Source organism: Doryrhamphus excisus, chromosome 13 (genome assembly GCF_030265055.1).
Source record: "Doryrhamphus excisus isolate RoL2022-K1 chromosome 13, RoL_Dexc_1.0, whole genome shotgun sequence".
In the NCBI taxonomy this organism is placed as follows: domain Eukaryota; kingdom Metazoa; phylum Chordata; class Actinopteri; order Syngnathiformes; family Syngnathidae; genus Doryrhamphus; species Doryrhamphus excisus.
In genome coordinates, this window is record NC_080478.1 from 18,452,522 (window position 1) to 18,474,278 (window position 21,757).

The following is a 21,757-nucleotide window of genomic DNA, read 5'->3' on the forward strand; positions in this document are numbered from 1 at the left end:
ACTGATTGTAAAAGTACCAGATGGAGGGGTAGGATTTAATAAGCTTTGCTTCTTCCTACTCCTTTTGGACATGTGGAACTGTGAACTGATTATGTGATGCATTCAATTGTAATCTGATGCATTTTCAAATGAAATAAAACCATTTAAAAAATGTAAAAATTAAACTTTTTTTTTATTAAAAAAATAAAAGTAAATAAAATTAAATTATATTAGGAAAGCAGGAAGTGAACAAATGTAACAGTTACTGATTGTAAAAGTACCAGATGGAGGGGTAGGATTTAATAAGCTTTGCTTCTACCTACTCCTTTTGGACCTTGTGGAACTGTGAACTGATGATGTGATGCATTCAAATGTAATCTGATGCATGTTCAAATGAAATTAAACCATTAAAAAAATGAAATAATTTAAAAAAATTAAAAACAATTTTTTTAATAAAAAAATAAAATAAAATAAACTTTTAAAATTAAACACTTTTTTTAATGAAAAAATAAAATTAAATAAAATTAGGGAAAGCAGGAAGTGAACAAATGTAACAGTTACTGATTGTAAAAGTACCAAATGGATGTTATTGAAAAAAAACAAGTGTGATGACCATACCGGGGCTGCACGGTGGACGAGCGGTTAGCGCGTGTGCCTCACTGCTCGGAGGCCCGAGTTCAATCCCACCCTGTGTGGAGTTTGTGTGTGTGGGTGTTTACTCCGGTTTCCTCCCACATTCCAAAAACATGCTAGATTAATTGTCTATATGTGCTGTGATAGGCTCCAGCACCCCCCCCCCCCACTCGTATTAATAGTTAATAATGTCCATCTCTTCATTGACATAAATCCCAACCCCATCCCATTCCATTCACTTTAACAGTGGTACCCTTGTGGGCCTGCAATGTGTTTTTCTCCTCAACCAGAGTCAAGACTGGGAAAACAAATAGCGAGGAGACTCGCTCCCGGTCATGCCATGACTCTCATAACTGCATTTGCCCTCACGTGAACTTTGACATACCTCAATGTTCCTCTTGACAAAGTTCTTCTGTTTTTTCTTGCCATTGGCGTCTTCGCCGTGGCTCTCTTCGGCTGTCTCCTCGCACACTGACTCCGACGCGTCGCTCCAGTTGTCTGATACCTCGTCACCTGTCAAGAAATAACTTAAAATTAACTTAACTTAATAATAACTTATGTATAAAATATTAACAAAATACACAAGGACTGCTTGAAAGCAATTGTAGGCCATAGAGGGAGTTTACAGAGCTTATGGCGCCATCTAGTGTACATTTGTATGCTTACATGACAGCTTCTACTAACGCAATTGTAGGCCATATAGGGAGTTTATTGAGATTATGGCGCCATCTAGTGTACATTTGTATGCTTACATGACAGCTTCTACTAACGCAATTGTAGGCCATAGGGAGTTTATGAGATTATGGCGCCATCTAGTGTACATTTGTATGCTTACATGGCAGTTTCTACCAACGCAATTGTAAGCCATAGGGAGTTTATGAGATTATGGCGCCATCTAGTGTACATTTGTATGCTTACACGGCAGCTTCTACCAACACAGCAAGTAATAATAACAATGTTGGTGCATACTCACTTTCAAGTAAGCGTTGCAGTCTTCTGTCTAGTTCAAAGTCACTTAACTGAGTTTGAAACACCGTCACAAAGTCGTCGCTCACTGGGGGCCCTTCAAGGAAAGAACATTATACACTAATCATAAGACTTTATCAACATATTATTTTTTTTATTCCATGGCTTACCAACGGGTGCTTCTAAAGCCATAAACAGCCTTGCGTTCATCGCTTCATGGCTACTTTCAGAGCAGCCTCCTTCAAAAGTTTCCTTGAATAAAATATACACTTTTAAAGTGACAGGCATCAAGAAACCAAACAATGTTACTTTTCTTACCTTTAGCTCTTGCCACAGTTGTGCTTGGAGTGCTTTCCTTTGACTCTTGGTTTTTTTTAGTCTACACATGCATGTAGAAAGTACTTCATCAAGTCTTCTCATTTCCTCAATGGCCTTCTGGAGCTCAGGGTCTTGCTTTTCTTCATCAGTGGCATTTATATCAAACTGGCCCTCTGTCAAAATGTAGTCATATATTGTATTTTTGTGTTGTGTAATACTGCACTACATGAAACTAACCTATGTTTATATTCGAAGAAGATCCAGCTGATTCAGGCCTGGAGGTAGTTTCCATTATGGTGCGTTCAATCTGTGACAAAAAGTCCGAAAAAGCGTTCATCAACTTGAAAAGCCAACGATACTTACGAAAAAAAAAGTTTATATATTAGAGAGTATCATACATGAATACACCAGTGACTACTGTTCATTTAATTTCTATGTGACGGTATACGTACGTATGGTTTGTTGTTTTGATGTCCAACGAAAATTGTTCGCCTTCTGTATGTTTTATTTTGTTATGATAATAACGTCTAACATTGTGGTATTTGCTCTTCCGCATTATGTTTGGTTGCTATAAACGCCAAATGTCCCGGATGTTGTAACTACGGAAGTATGCGTTTTGTTACTATGGAGCAAGATAATGGAGGCGGCGCTGTCGCAAACCGTCAGTGCATCTCATCAGGCTAGCTAGCTAGCGTAGCAGGTAGCAGGTTAGCTGTTGGGACGTAGTCGGCTAGCCGCATTTAGTCTTATGTAGTCATATATTGTATTTGGTGTTGTGTAATACTGCATAACATGAAACTAACCTATGTTTATATTCGAAGAAGATCCAGCTGATTCAGGTCTGGAAGTCATTTCCATTATGGTGCGTTCAATCTGTGACAAAAAAGTCCGAAAAAGCGTTTATCAACTTGAAAAGCCAACGATACTAAAAAGCTTATATATTAGAGAGTATCATTCATGAATACACAAGTGACTACTCTTCATTTAATGTCTATGTGACGGTATAGGTACGTATGGTTTGTATTCCATGAAAGCATGTTTTTCGACGTAAAAGTCATCATTTCATGTTTTCATGCAAATTGCGATCTAATGCTGTTTAGCTATGGTTACACACAGATACATTATATCAATTTTATTAACGTACCGCATTGTTTCGATGTCCAACGAAAAATATTCGCCTTCTGTATGTTTTATTTTGTTACGATACTAACGTCTATCTTTGTGTATTTGCTCTTCCGCATTATGTTTGGTTGCTATAGACGCCAAATGTCCCGGATGTTGTAACTACGGAAGTATGCGTTTTGTTACTATGGAGCAAGATAATGGAGGCGGTGCTGTCTCAAACCGTCAGTGCATCCCATCAGGCTAGCTAGCTAGCGTAGCAGGTAGCAGGTTAGCTGTTAGGTAGCTAGTCGGCTAGCCGCATTTAGTCTTTGTTTTTGTTAAATATACAAACAGGTCCAGGATAGTGTTATTAAATGTCAACATTGTGATAAAACGAGGGTGGAGAATCCAAGACCTTGTTTCACTGGTGGGTACCGTAATATAATATTATCTTTTATTAAGCATTACGTAGCTTCTTAACGACAGGTAGCTATAAAACATAATTTGGTATTATGATATTTACACCTTGCAGCACACTTAACATCAACATATAGTCACCAATGCAGACTTAATTCTTAAAAAAAATATTATGTCGAATGTTAATTTAAATCCCGTTCCGAAAATATGTCATTTAACCATTAACAAACACACCAAATGCATCGTATTTGGAAGTAGTCTATATAAAGAAGTGTGCTTTCTTTGTGTTGGCAGGCGTCGTATTAATTTAACCATATGAATTAATTAAGCCTATGTTTGTAAAAACGCTGGATACTGCATTTGTCCCTGTCCCATTATAGCGTCCTTTCCCTGGTCCCTTTCCAACTCATGCAGAGTACCTGCAGTTGGTGGTCCAAGCTATGGATTTATGTTATATATGACACAGTCTTGTCCATTCATATTTCATATTTATAAATCATTTCAGGGTGTGTTGACCGCAGGAGAAAATGAGCAATGGAAAGACGGAGGCAACATCAGAAGTCCGTCGGGGCCACGCTTGTCAATGGTCAATGTGCTTGTTGCTGGCACTGACGGCGGTTACCTCTGGGCAAGGTTTAGGTAAGAGGGTTTTGGATGAGTGAATATAAAACCTAAACGCAGCACCCAAACTTGATTGTTTTTACCGACTAGCGTACACATGAGCCGCTGTCTCAAAGAAACTAAAAAAAAAGTAGATCAAATCTATTTGTTGCAGTCCAAATTTATCTGTGGCGGGCACAATTCCTTCGAAGAATGCATTGCAAGATTCTGTATAATATTAACTTAATTTGGTCACAGTCAAAGTAGCGGAATTAACTCGTTTTTTTTTTTTTGTTGACAGTATGCCAGCCTCCACACGCACCAAAAAACGGAGGCTACAACTGCCACCCCTCCCCATGTCGGAGACTTTCTCACGGCACTGTGATAGAATTCTACTGCGATGAAGGCTACATCCTGAAGGGAGACTACAAATTTCTTACCTGTCAATATGGGGAGTGGGACAGCCCTGTTCAGATCAGCTGTGTCAAAGAGCAAGGTGTTTGAATTTGTATATTTAAATTAGTCAATAATATCGCAAAAGTGAGTACACTCCTCTGTAATATGTCTACTGCCCTCTGAAAATGAGGCAACATATAGCAATTATTGTCTAAATTGTCTAAAGCTAGGTTCATATTTACACAATTATGTCTGTGTGTTGAGTCATTTTTTTTGGATAGTAACCCTATATTTTTTTCAGAGTACTCCAGTTTCCCTCCCACATTCCAAAAACATGCTAGGTTAATTGGCGACTCCAAATTGTCCATAGGTATGAATGTGAGTGTGAATGGTTGTTTGTCTATATGTGCCCTGTGATTGGCTGGCCACCACTCCAGGGTGTACCCCGTCTCTTGCCTGAAGACAGCTGGGATAGGCTCCAGCACCACCCGCGACCCTCGTGAGGAAAAGCGATAGAAAATTAATGAATGAATGCTTTTACTATCCATCTACAAATTGATTTTCTATGCCGCATGTCATCACTAAAGTCGTGGGTATGCTGGAGCCTATCCCAGCGATCTTTAGGACAAGAGGCGGTGTACACCCCGGACTAGCTGCTCTTCCTAAGAATGAATAAAATTCATTCATTCATTCATTTTCTACCGCTTTTTCCTCACGAGGGTCGCGGGGGTGCTGGAGCCTATCCCAGCTGTCTTCAGACGAGAGGCGGGGTACACCCTGGACTGGTGGCCAGCCAATCATAGGGCACATATACACAAACAACCATTCACACTCACATTCATACCTATGGACAATTTGGAGTCGCTAATTAACCTAGCATGTTTTTTGGAATGTGCGAGGGAAACCGGAGTCCCGGAAAAAAAATATAGGGTTACTATCCAATGAAAATGACTCAACACAGCCATGATTGTGGTAACCGGAGTACCCAGAAAAAAATATAGGGTTACTATCCAATGAAAATGACTCAACACAGCCATGATTGTGGTAACCGGAGTACCCGGAAAAAAATATAGGGTGACTATCCAATGAAAATGACTCAACACACAGCCATGATTATGGTAGGAAACCGGAGTACCCGGAAAAAAACCCACGCATGCACAGGGAGAACATGCATACTCCACACAGAGATGGCCGAGAGTGGAATTGAACATGGTCTCCTAGCTGTGAGGTCTGCGCGCTAACCACTAATCCACCGTGCCACCATGAATAAAATTGTTGCTGAAATTTAAGGCGTATACTCACTTCTGTGATGTACTGTACTTTTATCCTACCTTGTACACAAATATTGAAATTGAAAAACACAAATAGAAATTGTTTCCCCAGGAATTAATTTGTCCGCATAGTTATTGATGGTACGCCACAGTAAATTACCGTCATGAGTTATTTCAAATGAAAACAGCCGTGTCCTAGGCTGAAAATGTTTATTGCCTTAATTCAAGTGAAAACATGAGCTTTCCCAGAATTTCTTCTTATTTTTGGTTTTCCTCGCAGGGTGCGTGAGGCCGTACATGGTTGAAAACAGCTGGGTAAACCACACAGAAACCAACAGGGGCTTTTTCCCTGTAGGCACAGTACTGCAGTACAGCTGTGACCCTGGTTATACGCCAGATGGACCCAACATTCTCACCTGCATCTCGCCAGGACGCTGGTCCTCAGAACCTCCTCACTGCACACAGAGCGATGGTATGATACTGAAATACTCGGTCAGTAACGTTCATGGCTGGTGAGGCGCTGTTGTTGTTGTTATTACATGTTGATCATTAATAGGAGAAATATAATCCTCCATCTTGGCAGTAGAGTATAAAAATATACTGAATGCATTTGATATTAAAAAAAAAACAGCTGACGTATACTGAAAGTGCCTCCTGCATGACATTTCTATGTACCGTATTTTCTGGACTATAAGTTGCCCCGGAGTATAAGTCACACAAGGCCAAAAATGCATAATTAGGTAGAAAAAAACATACATAAGTCGCATTTTTTGCAGGTAATTTATTTAACAAACTACTTGACCAAAACAGACATTACGTCCTCTTCAAAGGCAAGTTCTAACTTTAATAAAAGAATATAGAACAGGCTGAATAGGTGTAAGATATGCTAACACAATGGTTATTCAGCTACACAAAAAAATAAACATGAACAGAAAATGTGTCCACAGTTTTTTCATTTATGGTAGTGGTAATAGTTTTATTTCATTTGAACATGCATCAGATTACAATTGAATGCATCACATAATCAGTTCACAGTTCCACATGTCCAAAAGGAGTAGGAAGAAGCAAAGCTTATTAAATCCTACCCCTCCATCTGGTACTTTTACAATCAGTAACTGTTACATTTGTTCACTTCCTGCTTTCCTAATATAATTTAAGTGTTTTTTTATTTAATAAAAAAAATATTTTCATTCATTCATTTTCTACCGCTTTTTGGTTTAAAAATTATTTTTAATTTTTTTTTTTTCATTTGAACATGCATCAGATTACAATTGAATGCATCACATAATCAGTTCCTAGTTCCACATGTCCAAAAGGAGTAGGAAGAAGCAAAGCTTATTAAATCCTACCCCTCCATCTGGTACTTTTACAATCAGTAACTGTTACATTTGTTCACTTCCTGCTTTCTAATATAATTTAAGTTTTTTTTAATTTTATTTTTTAAATTTAATTAAAAAAATATTTTCATTCATTCATTTTGTACCGCTTTTTTTGTTTTAAATTTTTATTTATTTATTTTTTTATGTTTTTTTTTCATTTGAACATGCATCAGATTACAATTGAATGCATCACATAATCAGTTCCTAGTTCCACATGTCCAAAAGGAGTAGGAAGAAGCAAAGCTTATTAAATCCTACCCCTCCATCTGGTACTTTTACAATCAGTAACTGTTACATTTGTTCACTTCCTGCTTTCCATAATACAGTTTTGTTTTTTTTTAATAATGCACCTCGTACCAAAGTACGGTGATAGGTAGTGCATCTTTTACTTAAGAACAGCTCATAATGTAAAAAGCATTCACATTCATAAGTCATTCAGAAAACTATTCAAGATTTGTCTGTTTTCTCCACCAGCTTGTCTGCCCCTGTCCGAACCAGAGAACGGGGGTTACACGTGCCACCCATCCCCCTGTCGAATGTTTTCCCACGGCACCGTCGTTGAGTTCTTCTGTCACACGGGCTTCATTCTCAAGGGGAAGTACAACTACCTGACCTGTCAGTATGGACAGTGGGATGGCCCCATGCAGATAAGCTGTGTCAAACAAGGTATGTCACTCTTAGTGACACTCTTAGTGTCACTCGTAGTTTTTCGTTCATTTATTACTGCTTATGCTCACGAGGGTGCTGGAGCCTATCCCAGTTGTCTTCGAGCGAGAGGCGGGGTACACCCTGGACTGGTGGCCATCCAATCACAGAGCACATATAGACAAACAACCATTCACACTCACATTCATACCTATGGACAATTTGGAGTCGCCAATTAACCTAGCATGTTTTTGGAATGTGGGAGGAAACCGGAGTACCGGGACGGGACGGGGAGAACATGCAAACTCCACACAGAGATGTCTGAAAGTGGAATCGAACTCGGGTCTCCTAGCTGCGGGGCCTGCGCGCTAACCACTCGACCACCGTGCAGCCAAAATATTTAACATTCATTCATTTTCTACGGCTTTTCCTCACGAGGGTCGCGGGGGTGCTGGAGCCTATCCCAGCTGTCGTCAGGCAAGAGGCGGTGGCCAGCCAATCACAGGGCACATATAAACAAACAACCATTCACACTCACATTCATACCTATGGACAATTTGGAGTCGCTAATTAACTTAGCATGTTTTTGGAATGTGGGAGGAAACCGGAGTACCCGGAAAAAAAACCTCGCATTCACGGGGAGAACATGCAAACTCCACACAGAGATGGTCGAGAGTGGAATTGAACCTAGGTCTCCTAGCTGTGAGGTCTTCGCGCTAAACACTCGTCCACCGTGCAGCCTACATAAATTTTGAAACTGTCCAATTGAATTTGGAGCATAGCATTAGACTATCCCTTTTAAAGCAATAAAGTGACAGGAAAATGTTGAATATTCCAATTACGGTAATCACATCTCTAATAAATTCCCTTCAATTACTTAAAGAATGATCCAGGGTGTAAAGTTAGCAGCATAGAAAGCTTATGCTTACGGAAAAAACTGACTCTTTTAAGGTTGTACAAGACCCTTCATGGAGCAGCATGTATCCTATAATCTAATGGACACCAACATCAGCGCCTTCCCTGTGGGCACCGTGCTGAAGTATCGCTGTGACCAGGGCTACCAACCAGACGGACCCACCGTCATCAGCTGCACTGGCTTTGGGCACTGGTCTTCGGAACCCCCTCGTTGTTTACACACTGACGGTAAAGGCGGACACATTTTCTGTTGTTTTGGGGTTAAAAAAAAAAAAAAGTTGCATCGATTTTTTTTTTTTTTTTTCTTGGACAGCAATGTTATGCCAAATTAGCTTGGCCGGCGTTGATGTGACGCTGTGGAAATGCTGCTTCTGATTATTACATTTCTATATTTAGATATATTAGATTGGATTTTATATTGTATTGCTTGTTTTAGTATGCTGCGGGGGTCTGACTTAATTCAATTCTCCAAGTACTATTTTAGAACAGGGGTCTCAAACTCAATTTACTTGGGGGCCACTGGAGCTAGGGTCTGGGTGAGACTGGGCCGCATCAGGTTTTCCAAAAAAAACGCATTTATTAAAAATTAATAAACTTTGCCTTGGTTTCAATTTTCTACAAGAAAAGCTCTGATAAAACATTCCACTGTTCTCAAATATCTTACTTTTTATTTTTCTACACAAAATAAGATGAAAAATAAACAAATCAAGAATAAAGAAAATCAATCAGTAATAAATAAATATAATAATAATAATAATAATAAAACGGCAAATAATAAAAACTTAAGAAACCACATATAGTTGGTGGGTAGACAAATTATTTTTTTCAGATTAAAATGAACAAAGCATTATTAGAGCCCTGTAGACATGACAAAACACGACTATAGTCACATTTATACTCTTTTTATTTACAACATATTGCACAACTGCAGGGTCTTGAGACACATGCTAACTCGCAAACTAGAGAGCTAGCGACCTAAACGGTAGCCTTCAAGTTATTTCCTTTCAACTTAAATAGCCAAAAACTTACCACTTCCACACGGATAGGGAGGATAACTATTAACAGTTATTTAACCTTTAACATGAACATTAATCAAACGTAATAATTTTTTCTGGGTACATGATACCATACAGCATCCATATCAAACTTGCGCGGGCCGCACTAACATTAAACTTTCATATCAAGGCGGGGGGCCTCAAAGTAGTGTCCTGCGGGCCACATTTGGCCCGCGGGCCGCGTGTTTGAGACTGCTGGCCTGGAGCGATACTGCACTGATAAAACATCTTCATTGCTCGTACTTTGCTAAAGATGTACAGTGAATCCCTTTATATTCTTATTTAATAATTTGAAAAATCAGCAAAAAAAATTGCAGATTTTTAATATTAATTTGCAAAAAATTGCAAAAAATCAGCAAAGAAATTGCACATTTTTTGTAAAATTTCCATTATTTTTTTCTAAAAAAAAAAAAAAAAAATCAGGTATACTTGTTAATTTGACCCAGCATGTATAGAGTCAATAACTAAGTCAATAACAAATAAATATAGTTGAAAACAACACAGAATTTCAAAAATCATCAAAATCCAAATGATACCATACAGCATCCATATCAAACTTGCGCGGCCCGCACTCACATTAAACTTTCATATCAAGGCGGGGGGCCTCAAAGTAGTGTCCTGCGGGCCACATTTGGCCCACGGGCCGCATGTTTGAGACCCCTGTTTTAGAACGACTTTAAACCTCGACCTTGAAAGTACGCTTGGCGGCATCAGTTTTACTGCCTTAGAACATTGATGGAATATGAATTAATGCTGACATTTTTATAAAGAAGGTTGTTTTTTTTTTTCTTTCTCGTCATTGACAGTATGCCAACCTCCATATCAGCCAGAGAATGGAGGTTACACGTGCCACCCCTCCCAATGTCGAAGACTTTCTCACGGCACCGTGATTGAGTATTTCTGCGATGAAGGCTACATTCTAAAGGGAGACTATAAGTACCTTACTTGTCAGTATGGCAAGTGGGACGGGCTAATGCAGATAAGCTGCGTAATGGAGCAAGGTAACTTGTTTGACACATGCTTGACATAGATACGTCTCTATTGAATGTATTGAATTTGAATTTAATCTCCATTGTTTACCCCCACAGACCGGGGTGCTACCTTACCATTGGGAATGCCTGCTTTGTCCATAGTGTCCTCCACAGCCAGCTCAGTGGCCCTCATCCTGCTCCTGGTGGTACTCTTTGTTCTTCTGCAGCCAAAACTAAAGTCTTTCCATCGGTGAGTCAAACACTTTTTTAATTATTATTATTATTATTATTATTTTTTTTTTTTTCATCTACTTTGCTGTGCATGTGGAATTGTGAAGTCAGTGTGGGTGTGATTGTTATATAAATTACCCTTCATTCATTCATTACTTAATGCAATTTCACATTTGGCTGCACCGTGGTTGAGCGGTTAGCGTGCAGACCTCGCAGCTAGGAGACCAGGGTTCAATTCCACCCTCGGCCATCTCTGTGTGGAGTTTGCATGTTCTCCCCGTGCATGCGTGGGTTTTCTTTGGGTATTACGGTTTCCTCAAACCACAATCATGGCTGTGTGTTGAGTCATTTTCATTGGATAGTAACCCTATATTTTCCTCCCACATTCCAAAATCATGCTAGGTTAATTAGCGACTCCAAATTGTACTTAGGTATGAATGTGAGTGTGAATGGTTGTTTGTCTATATGTGCCCTGTGATTGGCTGGCCACCAGTCCAGGGTGTACCCCGCCTCTCAACCGAAGACAGCTGGGATAGGCTCCAGCATCCCCCGCGACCCTCGTGAGGAAAAAGTGGTACAAAATGAATGAATGAATGAATGAAAAAAAAATATTTTAAAAATATGGTTAGCACGCAGGCCTCACAGCTAGGATACCCGTGTTCAATTCCACCATCGGCCATCTCTGTGTGGAGTTTGCATGTTCTCCCCGTGCATGCGTGGGTTTTCTCCGGATACTCCGGTTTCCTCCCACATTCCAAAAACATGCTAGGTTAATTAGCGACTCCAAATTGTCCATAGGTATGAATGTGAGTGTGAATGGTTGTTTGTCTATATGTGCCCTGTGATTGGCTGGCCACCAGTCCAGGGTGTACCCCGCCTCTTGCTCAAAGACAGCTGGGGTAGGCTCCAGCACGCCCGCAACCCTTGTCAGGATAAGCGGTAGAAAATGAATTAATTAATGTTTACAACCGGGATGAGTGATTAGCATGCAGGCCTCACAGCTAGGACACCCAAGTTCAATTCCAGCCTCGGCCATTTCTGTGTGGAGTTTGCATGTTCTCCCCGTGCATGCATGGGTTTTCTCCAGGTACTCCGGTTTCCTCCCACATTCCAAAAACATGCTAGGTTAATTAGCGACTCCAAATTGTCCATAGGTTTGAATGTGAGTGTGAATGGTTGTTTGTCTATATGTGCCCTGTGATTGGCTGGCCACCAGTCCAGGGTGTACCCCGCCTCTTGCTCAAAGACAGCTGGGATAGGCTCCAGCACGCCCGCAACCCTTGTGAGGATAAGCGGTACAAAATGAATGAATGAATGAACCTTAGGCTTAGTACCTTAGGCTGGCTGCAATAAAAGGCCACTTCAAAATGTGTCCAAAAGTGTCCAAACGTTAATATTTTTGCTATGTATAAATAGACAGAAGTAATGGAATACATCTTCTTTACCAACCAGGCGCGATCAGGGGGTGTCGCGCCAACCCGTGTCCATCATGGTGGAAGGAGTCCAGGTGAATCTGCCCTCCTACGAGGAGGCAGTCAGCGGCAACACGGGCTCGGCCTCAGCTCTCAACCCCGAGTCTCGTGTCCAGATTGTTCTGTCCGAAGGGCAGCAAGCTTCGACGCCAGAGGCCGGCCCCTCTCGCCCCGCCTCCCTCAAACATCTCCACTCGGAGATGGCCCTGGTCCACCCTTTGCCACTCTCGTCGTCCTCGTCACCCTCCTCATCTTCTAGCTGGACTCTAGAGAACGCCGGCGCCGCCGCTTTGCCACCCGGTGACCATCACAGCCTCACTCTGCTAGACTCAGAGATGGACTGCTCTGACGGTGAGTCACGCATAATTCTCATAATTCCTTCATCACACATGTTGTCGGTCACTGTCACTTTTTCACTTTTTTTTTGTGTGTTGTGCAGATTTTAAGATTCTCTTACTGGTTTTTAAATCTTGTTTATCACTGGCCTTTTAATGAAAACCCACAGTGAGGCAGCATTTGGCCCAGGGGTCTCAAACCTGCGGCCCGCCGGCCAAATGCGGCCCACAAGACGCTACTTTGAGGCCCCCCACCTTGATACCAAAGTTCAATGTTGAAATGACAGCTTAAAAAGCAAAATACATAGGTATACTCACTCAATTCCTTCATCACACATGTTGTCGGTCACTGTCACTTTGTCACTTTTTTTTTGTGTGTTTTTTTTGTTCGATTTTAAGATTATCTTACTGTTTTTTAAATCTTGTTTATCACTGGCCTTTTAACAAAAACACACGGTGAGGCAGCATTTAGCCCAGGGGTCTCAAACCTGCGGCCCACCGGCCAAACGCAGCCCGCAAGACACTACTTTGAGGCCCCCACCTTGATACCAAAGTTTAATGTTGAAATGACAGCTTAAAGCTGTGTGCACACCGGACACAATTAACATGATTTTTGCCCCGCCTTGTTACCCCGCCCTGTTTTGCTTTGGATTAGCAATGAAGCTAAAGGCTTATGACGCTGGGTTACAAATAAATGCAGGAAATGATTTGGAATAAAAACGGGAAAATACACGTCAAGATAAAGCATCTCATTAAAACATGTTGTTAAAGTTCTGGCGCCGCTCCCGGATGGAACCGAGTACGATGCTAACTTGCTAATTGGGTCAAATTATTAAGTTTCATTAATGTTCATATTAAAGGTTAAATAACTGGGGGCTGTGTCGGGTCTGCTGAGGGGGTGCCGACACCCAGCCGGTTGGGGGTTCCTCCCTTTAATGTGGGGGTCTGTCGGAGTCGGGGGGGGGGGCCCGGGTGCTGGTCCCCCGATGGCTCCTCCCAGTGTGGACTTGCCCCAAAGGTGCAGATTCTGGAAGATCGAGAAAGCTTTCTATGCAGGTTATGCTGTGTAGTTTCTGTATAGGTCTTATAACTAATAACTAATTATTAACTAATTAATTAATTTTAACTAATAACTAATTTTAACTAATATTTTTTAACTTTTCTTTTTTAGTCCTATTTAATGCTTTTAGTTTTTAGCTTTTAACTCCAGTGTTTCTTCACGGGGGGGTCCTCCACACTGGGGGCTGTGTCGGGTCTACTGAGGGGGTGCCATTCTTGGGTCCCTTCGACCCGGGCGGTTGGGGGTTCCTCCCTTTGATGTGGGGGTCTGTCGGAGTCGGGGGCCCGGGTCCGGTTCCTTTTAATTGTAGTAATTGTCTTTAATTCTGTAAAGCACTTTATGTTGCATGTCTTTGCAGGAAAATTGCTATACAAATAAAGTTAATTTGATTTTTTTTTCGTGTGTCTTGTGCAGATATGCCACTGCTGAAGGAAACCGGAAACATGCAAGACCTTGGCTGATGCACATAGACGCTATTGCCATGAACACACACATTAAAACGGTCACTCTGACCTTGCCAAAGCAGGAAGTGAATTTAAGGGATGAACAATATACAGCGCATAGACACGCCTCCTTCATTTGCATATTCATTCCCACACTCATTACGTATGCATAATGCGCTTCGAATATCTACATGAGGGACACGTGTTTTCGACGACTTGTACTTTAAACGCCAGTCATGCATGATGCTAAGCTCACGGCATCAAGTCATTATGAACAAAATAATAATGTATGCATTCATTATGAGTTGTGACCTTCCACTTAACACACACGAACACACACACATGCTTGTCCCACACACACACACTTGTCCCCGATGGCCTTATCTTCCCACTTCTATGCACACTTACCCTCCCCCCCTGGATAAGAAGTTTTAAAAGCGAATGTCATGTAAACGCCTCCGCTGCTCGATACGACTTGTAGCTTTTTCACACATCATCACCTCAACCCACGGAAAATATTCTACTCTTTATTTTGTGTCATTTAACTTATTGCGCTGTTGATCAGCCGCTTTTCAAGTACTTAAAATAGCGTTTGTTTCACGCTGCCGGCACATTTGATGTGACACTTGAAGGTCTCGAAGGTGCAGCACACAAAAATCACCGTGTACAGTTCAGTGTAATATTATGTTCCGTTTGCTTGTTCATTGAAATTATTGTTTATTTTTTTTTTGTTTGTTTGCTTGTTGCTTTGTGAACGTTGTTTTTTCATATGATGTGAAGTTTTAAGGTAACTTTATTATGTAACATACATTTTTGAATTAAATATTATTTAAGATGTGACAACCGTTGACAGTTTTTTTTTTTCTTTTGAATGTTGAGTGTGAATGGTTGTTTGAATGTTTGATGTTTGAACTACGTTAAAAAGCCATAGCATTTCAGTATGTGGAATCAAACTATGGGATGGATTGAGTAAGGACCTCAAACAATGCACAACGATGAGCCAATTCAAGAAACAATACAAGCAGTAAAAAAATAAAATAAAACATAAAAAAATAATAATATAATGAAAAAATTATAATAATATTTTTATAATAATAATTTTATAATAATAAAAATAATATAAAATCAAAATAATAATACAAAAATTATACATTTATAAAAAAAAAACAAAAAAAATTAAACTAGCAGGAAAGCAGGAAGTGAACAAATGTAACAGTTACTGATTTTAAAAGTACCAGATGGAGGGGTAGGATTTAATAAGCTTTGCTTCTTCCTACTCCTTTTGGACATGTGGAACTGTGAACTGATAATGTGATGCATTCAATTGTAATCTGATGCATTTTTAATTGAAATAAAACCATTAAAAAAAATTAAAAAAATTTTTTGTTGATGTATTTTTTTATTTAAAAAAAATTAAATAAAAAAAATACAATTAAATAAAATTAAATTATATTAGGAAAGCAGGAAGTGAACAAATGTAACAGTTACTGATTGTAAAAGTACCAGATGGAGGGGTAGGATTTAATAAGCTTTGCTTCTTCCTACTCCTTTTGGACATGTGGAACTGAAAAAGTTAATAGAAGTATAAAATGGCCTCTTTCCAGCTCACTAGTGCATGTGAGTGATAGGAAAAAAAGCTCTGACTCACTTGATGAGTTGGTTTGAATAGACTTTTATTTTTCAGACTTTTTTCCCTTCTATTCAGGCCACCTTTTTTGAGAGTGTCAATAAAAACAACTTCCTATTGTAAATGGAAAACAAACAAAAAAAAAATACAAATACTTTTCCGATATATTGTAGCACTCGTACGTGCATGAGTGCCAAATGTCATGTTCGGTTATTTGCCTCCAAACCTCTCGGACAGTCTGTTTTTTTCTCCTCATCTTGTTGAACAAAGACATTCTTGCCATCTGTAAAGTTGTAAATGTTAAATAAAACTAAAATAAAATAAAAATAAAAGCACACAACTGTGATATTTACCCTCGTCGGATGTCTTGAATATTTGGTAAGATCTGAAGCACACGGTGAACAGGAGAGCCTCGGCACACTGGAACATGTAGTACAGCAAAGGGAAGAGAAACATGGGTCCGATGACCTCTGGGGGAAAGGCGACCTTCAGGATGGCCACACAGAGGTGAATGTTCTGACATCCTGTTTCCACTGAGATGGTCCTGCTGCATCTAGATATTCCCAAGAAAAAGCGTAATACATCGGTACACTCACTCAATTCCTTCATCACACATGTTGTCGGTCACTTTGTCACTTTGTCAATTTTTTTTGTGTGTTGTGCGATTTTAGGATTCTTTTACTGGTTTTTAAATCTTGTTTATTACTGGCCTTTAAACGAAAACCCACGGTGAGGCAGCATTTGGTCCAGGGGTCTCAAACCTGCGGCCCGCCGGCCAAATGCGGCCCGCGAGACGCTACTTTGAGGCCCCCCACCTTGATACCAAAGTTCAATGTTGAAATGACAGCTTAAAAAGCGAAATACATAGGTATACTCACTCAATTCCTTCATCACACTTGTTGTCGGTCACTGTCACTTTGTCACTTTTTTTTGTGTTTTTTTTTTGTTCGATTTTAAGATTCTCTTACTGGTTTTTAAATCTTGTTTATTACTGGCCTTTTAACGAAAACCCACGGTGAGGCAGCATTTGGTCCAGGGGTCTCAAACCTGCGGCCCGCCGGCCAAATGCGGCCCGCGAGACGCTACTTTGAGGCCCCCCACCTTGATACCAAAGTTCAATGTTGAAATGACAGCTTAAAAAGCGAAATACATAGGTATACTCACTCAATTCCTTCATCACACATGTTGTCGGTCACTGTCACTTTGTCACTTTTTTGTGTGTTGTGCGATTTTAAGATTATTTTACTGGTTTTTAAATCTTGGTTATTACTGGCCTTTTAAGGAAAACCCACGGTGAGGCAGCATTTGGCCCAGGGGTCTCAAACCTGCGGCCCGCGAGACGCTACTTTGAGGCCCCCCACCTTGATACCAAACTTCAATGTTGAAATGACAGCTTAAAAAGCAAAATACATAGGTATACTCACTCAATTCCTTCATCACACATGTTGTCGGTCACTGTCACTTTGTCACTTTTTTTTGTGTGTTTTTTTGTTCGATTTTAAGATTATCTTACTGGTTTTTAAATCTTGTTTATCACTGGCCTTTTAACGAAAACCCACGGTGAGGCAGCATTTGGCCCAGGGGGTCTCAAACCTGCGGCCCGCCGGCCAAATGCGGCACACCGGACACAACATTAGGTACACGTGTGAATAGAGATGTTCCCAACTTACTTTGAACTGAGTCTGCATATGGCCGACATGACATATCCCAGCGTGAAACCAATAAGGGGCATCAGAGCCGCCACAGTCAGAACATCAACGGTGAGGATCATCCACAGAATGTCTTTGACCGCCATGCCGGACAAGGAGAACAGGACCATGCTGGAAATGATCATTGTGCCTAAACCAGACTTTTGGCAAAATCACACAGAACATTTTTTTGTCATCATATTGCAACACCCGGATTCAAGGCAAAATCGGGGGGAAAACTACACACATGGGTTTAATTTGTGGAGCACTTCCTGTTACTCAGTAGATAAACATCTTGTGGAAAATCTTGATCCAGAAATATATTTACCTTCAAGACCAGAGGTGTATATTTAGGTCTGTAGTGATTGATAGCAATGCCCATGGCGCAGGGCACCAAGGTGAAGGCGAGAGCCGTAATGATGCCCACGTAAGGCACCGCGTTCTCCAGGCCGCTGAAGCCTTGACAGTAGATTAAGAGCAGCAAGGGCATCAGTCCCAGAGCTGCAACGCAGGAGCATGTGGTCATCACTATGCTTGAAGAAGGGAAAAAAAACTATTTTATTACAGGATGAGGTCAGAAAATCCGTCCATTTATTTTTTATTGTCCTCCAAAATTCATTCATTCATTCAGCCAGCCAATCACAGGGCACATATAGACAAACAACCATTCACACTCACATTCATACCTATGGACAATTTGGAGTCGCTAATTAACCTAGCATGTTTTTGGAATGTGGAAGGAAACCGGAGCACCCGGAGAAAACCCATGCATGCACGGGGAGAACATGCAAACTCCACACAGAGATGGCCGAGAGTGGAATTGAACCCTGGTCTCCTAGCTGTGAGGTCTGCACGCTAACCACTCGACCACCTTCTTATGTCTCTGGTATTATATGGGAGCCAGGCAACGACATTTTGTTGGCAATTTCACTGCTGTGTTATTGTGCAATGACAATACAGGAAGTCAAACAACCATTCACACTCACATTCATACCTATGGACAATTTGGAGTCGCTAATTAACCTAGCATGTTTTTGGAATGTGGGAGGAAACCGGAGTACCCGGAAAAAACCCACGCATGCACGGGGAGAACATGCAAACTCCACACAGAGATGGCCGAGAGTGGAATTGAACCCCGGTCTCCTAGCTGTGAGGTCTGCACACTAACCACTTGACCACCGTGCAGCCCCAAAAATTCATCTGTTTTTCAAAATATTAGTGAAGGGCTGCACGGCGGTCGAGTGGTTACCGCGTAGACCACACAGCTAGGAGACCAGGGTTCAATTCCACCCTCGGCCATCCCTCTCACATTCCAAAAACATGCTAGGTTAATTAGCGACTCCAAATTGTCCATAGGTATGAATGTGAGTGTGAATGGTTGTTTGTCTATATGTGCCCTGTGATTGGCTGGCCACCAGTCCAAGGGTGTACCCCACCTCTCGCCCCAAGAAGACAGCTGGGATAGACTCCAGCACCCCTTGTGACCCTTATAGGATAAGCATTAGAAAATGAATGAATATCATTATAAAACAACTGGTAGTTCACGATGAATTACTTCCTTTATTATACCATTATCTTCAAATTTGCTGTAGATCATTAGTGTCCGTGAGTGACAGGAAGAAAACCTCGTTGACACCCATTTATTTCCATACATGCATAAATTTCTAGATCTTTTGCCTTTTTTGTTCTGGAACAAAGTTGTCGTTTATTGTTTTTTGGTATTTATTAATACACCACCATTGTAAGGAACGTTCCTTACCTGAGGTTCATGTCCCCCTTGAGGGCCAAGGTGAAGATATTGGATAGGTTCCCTCCTGGACAGCATCCACAGATGAGCACCGTCACGGCCTTGATGGAATCCATCTTGAGTAATTTAGCAAGACAAAACGCCGTCAAGGGCATGATGCCAAACTGGGCCACGATGGCGATGGCTACTCCTTTCGGTCGTAGCAAATGGTTCCTTATTTTGGAGATCTCCATGGTGCATCCCAGAGAGATCATGGTGATGAAGAGAAGAAGGATGGACAGGATGTTGATGGCTTTGTTGAGGGGAGAAGATACGTTCAGAACTCCCGTGCTCCCGTTCCCGGACATATTTACTCCATTGTAGAGGATGCTGATTCCCTTGTAGACGTCGGTCACGTTCATGGCGGAGTACTGAGTATCCGAGTACTACTTATACTTCTTATACTTGGGCGTGGTCTTCACCTGACACACAAAGAAAACTTTAGTATTCCTGAAATTAGTATTCCAGTAGTATTTTTAAGATACCATCAATGGTAAATATTTAAAAAATATTTAAAAACATCGCCTCTCATACGAGCAGGCTACATCAATTCATGCTAAAAGACCAGATAGGACAGCTCTTATCTAGTCATCTCAACAAGGGCTGTTTTATCTGGTGTTTTGGTATGAACTAGTCCTAGTCCTAGAATGTCCTATCTACTATTTGAACATCAACTGATGATGCCTGATGAACTGAAAAAGCCTGCTTGGATGAGGAAAGACTAGATAGGACAGCTCCTATCTAGTCCTGGCAGACCAGGGCTATCCTATCTAGTCTTTCCTCATCCTCATGTCACTTTTTTGTGACATTTACATATCATTTTGGATGAGGGAAGACTAGATAGGACAGCCCTATCTGTCCTATCTAGTCTTTCCTCATCCTCATGTCACTTTTTTGTGACATTTACATATCATTTTGGATGAGGAAAGACTAGATAGGACAGCCCCTATCTAGTCCTGGCAGACCAGGGCTAACCTATCTAGTCTTTCCTCATCCTCATGTCACTTTTTTGTGACATTTACATATCATTTTGGATGAGGAAAGACTATGCTCCTATCTTGTCCTTGCAGACTAGGGCTGTCCTATCTAGTCTTTCCTCAACCTCATGTCACTTTTTTGTGACATTTACATATCATTTTGGATGAGGAAAGACTAGATAGGACAGCTCCTATCTTGTCCTGGCAGACTAGGGCTGTCCTATCTAGTCTTTCCTAGATGGGACAGCCCTTTCCTCATCCAAAATGATATGTAAATGTCACATAAAAGTGACATGAGGATGAGGAAAGACTAGATAGGACAGCTCTATAGGAGCTGTCCTATCTAGTCTTTCCTCATCCTCATGTCACTTTTATGTGACATTTACATATCATTTTGGATGAGGAAAGACTAGAAAGGACAGCTCCTATCTAGTCCTCATGTCACTTTTTTGTGACATTTACATATCATTTTGGATGAGGAAAGACTAGATAGGACAGCTCCTATCTAGTCCTGGCAGACCAGGGCAAAATGTATATATCATTTTGGATGAGGAAAGACTAGATAGGACAGCTCCTATCTAGTACTGGCAGACTAGGGCTGTCCTATCTAGTCTTTCCTCATCCAAAATTATATGTAAATGTCACAAAAAAGTGGGCTAATAAATTGACAATAAAAGCACAAATACTGTTATATTTTCATTGATGTAAGAAATGCACTGTAATGTTTCATATATTTGCCCAAATAAAAATAAAAAAATAAAAAAAATTAAAAAATTAAAAAATTAAAAAATTAAAAAATTAAAAAATTAAAAAATTAAAAAATTAAAAATTAAAAATTAAAAATTAAAAAATACCAAAAAAATAAAAAAATAATAAAAATAAAAATAAAATAATACAAAATAAAAAAATGAAAAATAAAAAAATAATCTCTTCAGAATTAGTATTCATGGTTTCCCACAGAAACAACACGGGAATGGCGTTTCATTATTTGTTTTGGAATGTAAGAGTAAAATAAGTACAAAATAAGAATTCATAAGTCAAAAAATAAACAAAAAATCATACTGTCATCTGTAATCTACATACTATATAGCACACTTTCCCTTTTATAAATGTTAGTACCATTTATCAATGGTAACCTTACACACATACACACACATACACACACATACACAATATACTAGATGCTACACTGTAAATCTGACCGATATTTGTATTACAAATAATATGATAATAATAATAATACGCTAGTATTAGATCCAGACTTTCTTACCTTCATTCCAGGCAAACTTCAAACTTTTCGTACCCACTTTCATCCCTCCTTTTCTTTTTGTGGCCGGACCCCCCAAGCCCCCCCCCTCCTCCGTCACGTGACACCATGGCAACAGGAAGGCTGAGTTGCGGACTCCAAAGGAACACTACCTTCCCTGGAACTCTGTGTCATACACAGCTGCTTTGCTGTTTCTGCAAATAATTCCAAGATTTTTTTTAT

At 40.3% G+C, this 21,757-nt stretch overlaps 3 protein-coding genes across 8 annotated transcripts in view; 1 reads left to right on the forward strand and 2 right to left on the reverse strand.

The window, feature by feature from the left end:
- fsip1 (fibrous sheath interacting protein 1) overlaps positions 1–3,402 on the reverse strand; it is a 41,789-nt gene extending 38,387 nt beyond the window's left edge. Inside the window, exons 1-7 of one of the 4 annotated variants that reach the window (XM_058091054.1) lie at positions 3,041–3,402; positions 2,700–2,769; positions 2,134–2,203; positions 1,897–2,069; positions 1,749–1,830; positions 1,586–1,675; positions 998–1,125 (exon numbers count right to left, since the gene is read on the reverse strand). In XM_058091054.1, the coding sequence (XP_057947037.1) occupies positions 998–1,125; positions 1,586–1,675; positions 1,749–1,830; positions 1,897–2,069; positions 2,134–2,188 (528 nt within the window). In that variant the 5' untranslated portion in view covers positions 2,189–2,203; positions 2,700–2,769; positions 3,041–3,402. Of the gene's footprint in view, positions 1–997; positions 1,126–1,585; positions 1,676–1,748; positions 1,831–1,896; positions 2,070–2,133; positions 2,676–2,699; positions 2,770–3,040 lie in introns of those variants that run through there. The other 3 variants (XM_058091056.1, XM_058091055.1, XM_058091052.1) reach the window with 3 other exon arrangements.
- LOC131140537 (sushi domain-containing protein 4-like) overlaps positions 1–15,041 on the forward strand; it is a 55,891-nt gene extending 40,850 nt beyond the window's left edge. Inside the window, exons 1-10 of one of the 3 annotated variants that reach the window (XM_058091051.1) lie at positions 2,544–2,758; positions 3,923–4,056; positions 4,319–4,513; positions 5,965–6,156; positions 7,538–7,729; positions 8,660–8,851; positions 10,485–10,679; positions 10,767–10,899; positions 12,333–12,703; positions 14,162–15,041. In XM_058091051.1, the coding sequence (XP_057947034.1) occupies positions 3,945–4,056; positions 4,319–4,513; positions 5,965–6,156; positions 7,538–7,729; positions 8,660–8,851; positions 10,485–10,679; positions 10,767–10,899; positions 12,333–12,703; positions 14,162–14,208 (1,629 nt within the window). In that variant the 5' untranslated portion in view covers positions 2,544–2,758; positions 3,923–3,944 and the 3' untranslated portion in view covers positions 14,209–15,041. Of the gene's footprint in view, positions 1–2,543; positions 2,759–2,909; positions 3,428–3,922; positions 4,057–4,318; positions 4,514–5,964; positions 6,157–7,537; positions 7,730–8,659; positions 8,852–10,484; positions 10,680–10,766; positions 10,900–12,332; positions 12,704–14,161 lie in introns of those variants that run through there. The other 2 variants (XM_058091049.1, XM_058091050.1) reach the window with 2 other exon arrangements.
- Positions 15,042–15,849: 808 nt separating this feature from the next.
- LOC131140347 (hepatic sodium/bile acid cotransporter-like) lies at positions 15,850–21,605 on the reverse strand. The gene is made up of 6 exons (XM_058090674.1): positions 21,539–21,605; positions 19,265–19,713; positions 17,834–18,038; positions 17,488–17,666; positions 16,171–16,370; positions 15,850–16,100 (listed from the first exon to the last, which is right to left on the reverse strand). Exons 2-6 carry the CDS (start codon positions 19,651–19,653, stop codon positions 16,018–16,020), a joined length of 1,056 nt encoding a protein of 351 aa, XP_057946657.1. The 5' UTR covers positions 19,654–19,713; positions 21,539–21,605; the 3' UTR covers positions 15,850–16,017.
- Between the last annotated feature and the right edge of the window lie 152 nt (positions 21,606–21,757).

Bases quoted from the DNA above. Each gene is read 5' to 3' on its own strand.
- LOC131140347 (XM_058090674.1), bottom strand. From the start codon at position 19,653: ATGAACGTGACCGACGTCTACAAGGGAATCAGCATCCTCTACAATGGA. The intron at 18,039-19,264 runs GTAAGGAACGTT...CCCTTCTTCAAG, and splicing joins AAGGGGGACATGAACCTCAG to CATAGTGATGACCACATGCT. The intron at 16,371-17,487 runs GTAAGTTGGGAA...GGGAATATCTAG, and splicing joins ATATGCAGACTCAGTTCAAA to ATGCAGCAGGACCATCTCAG.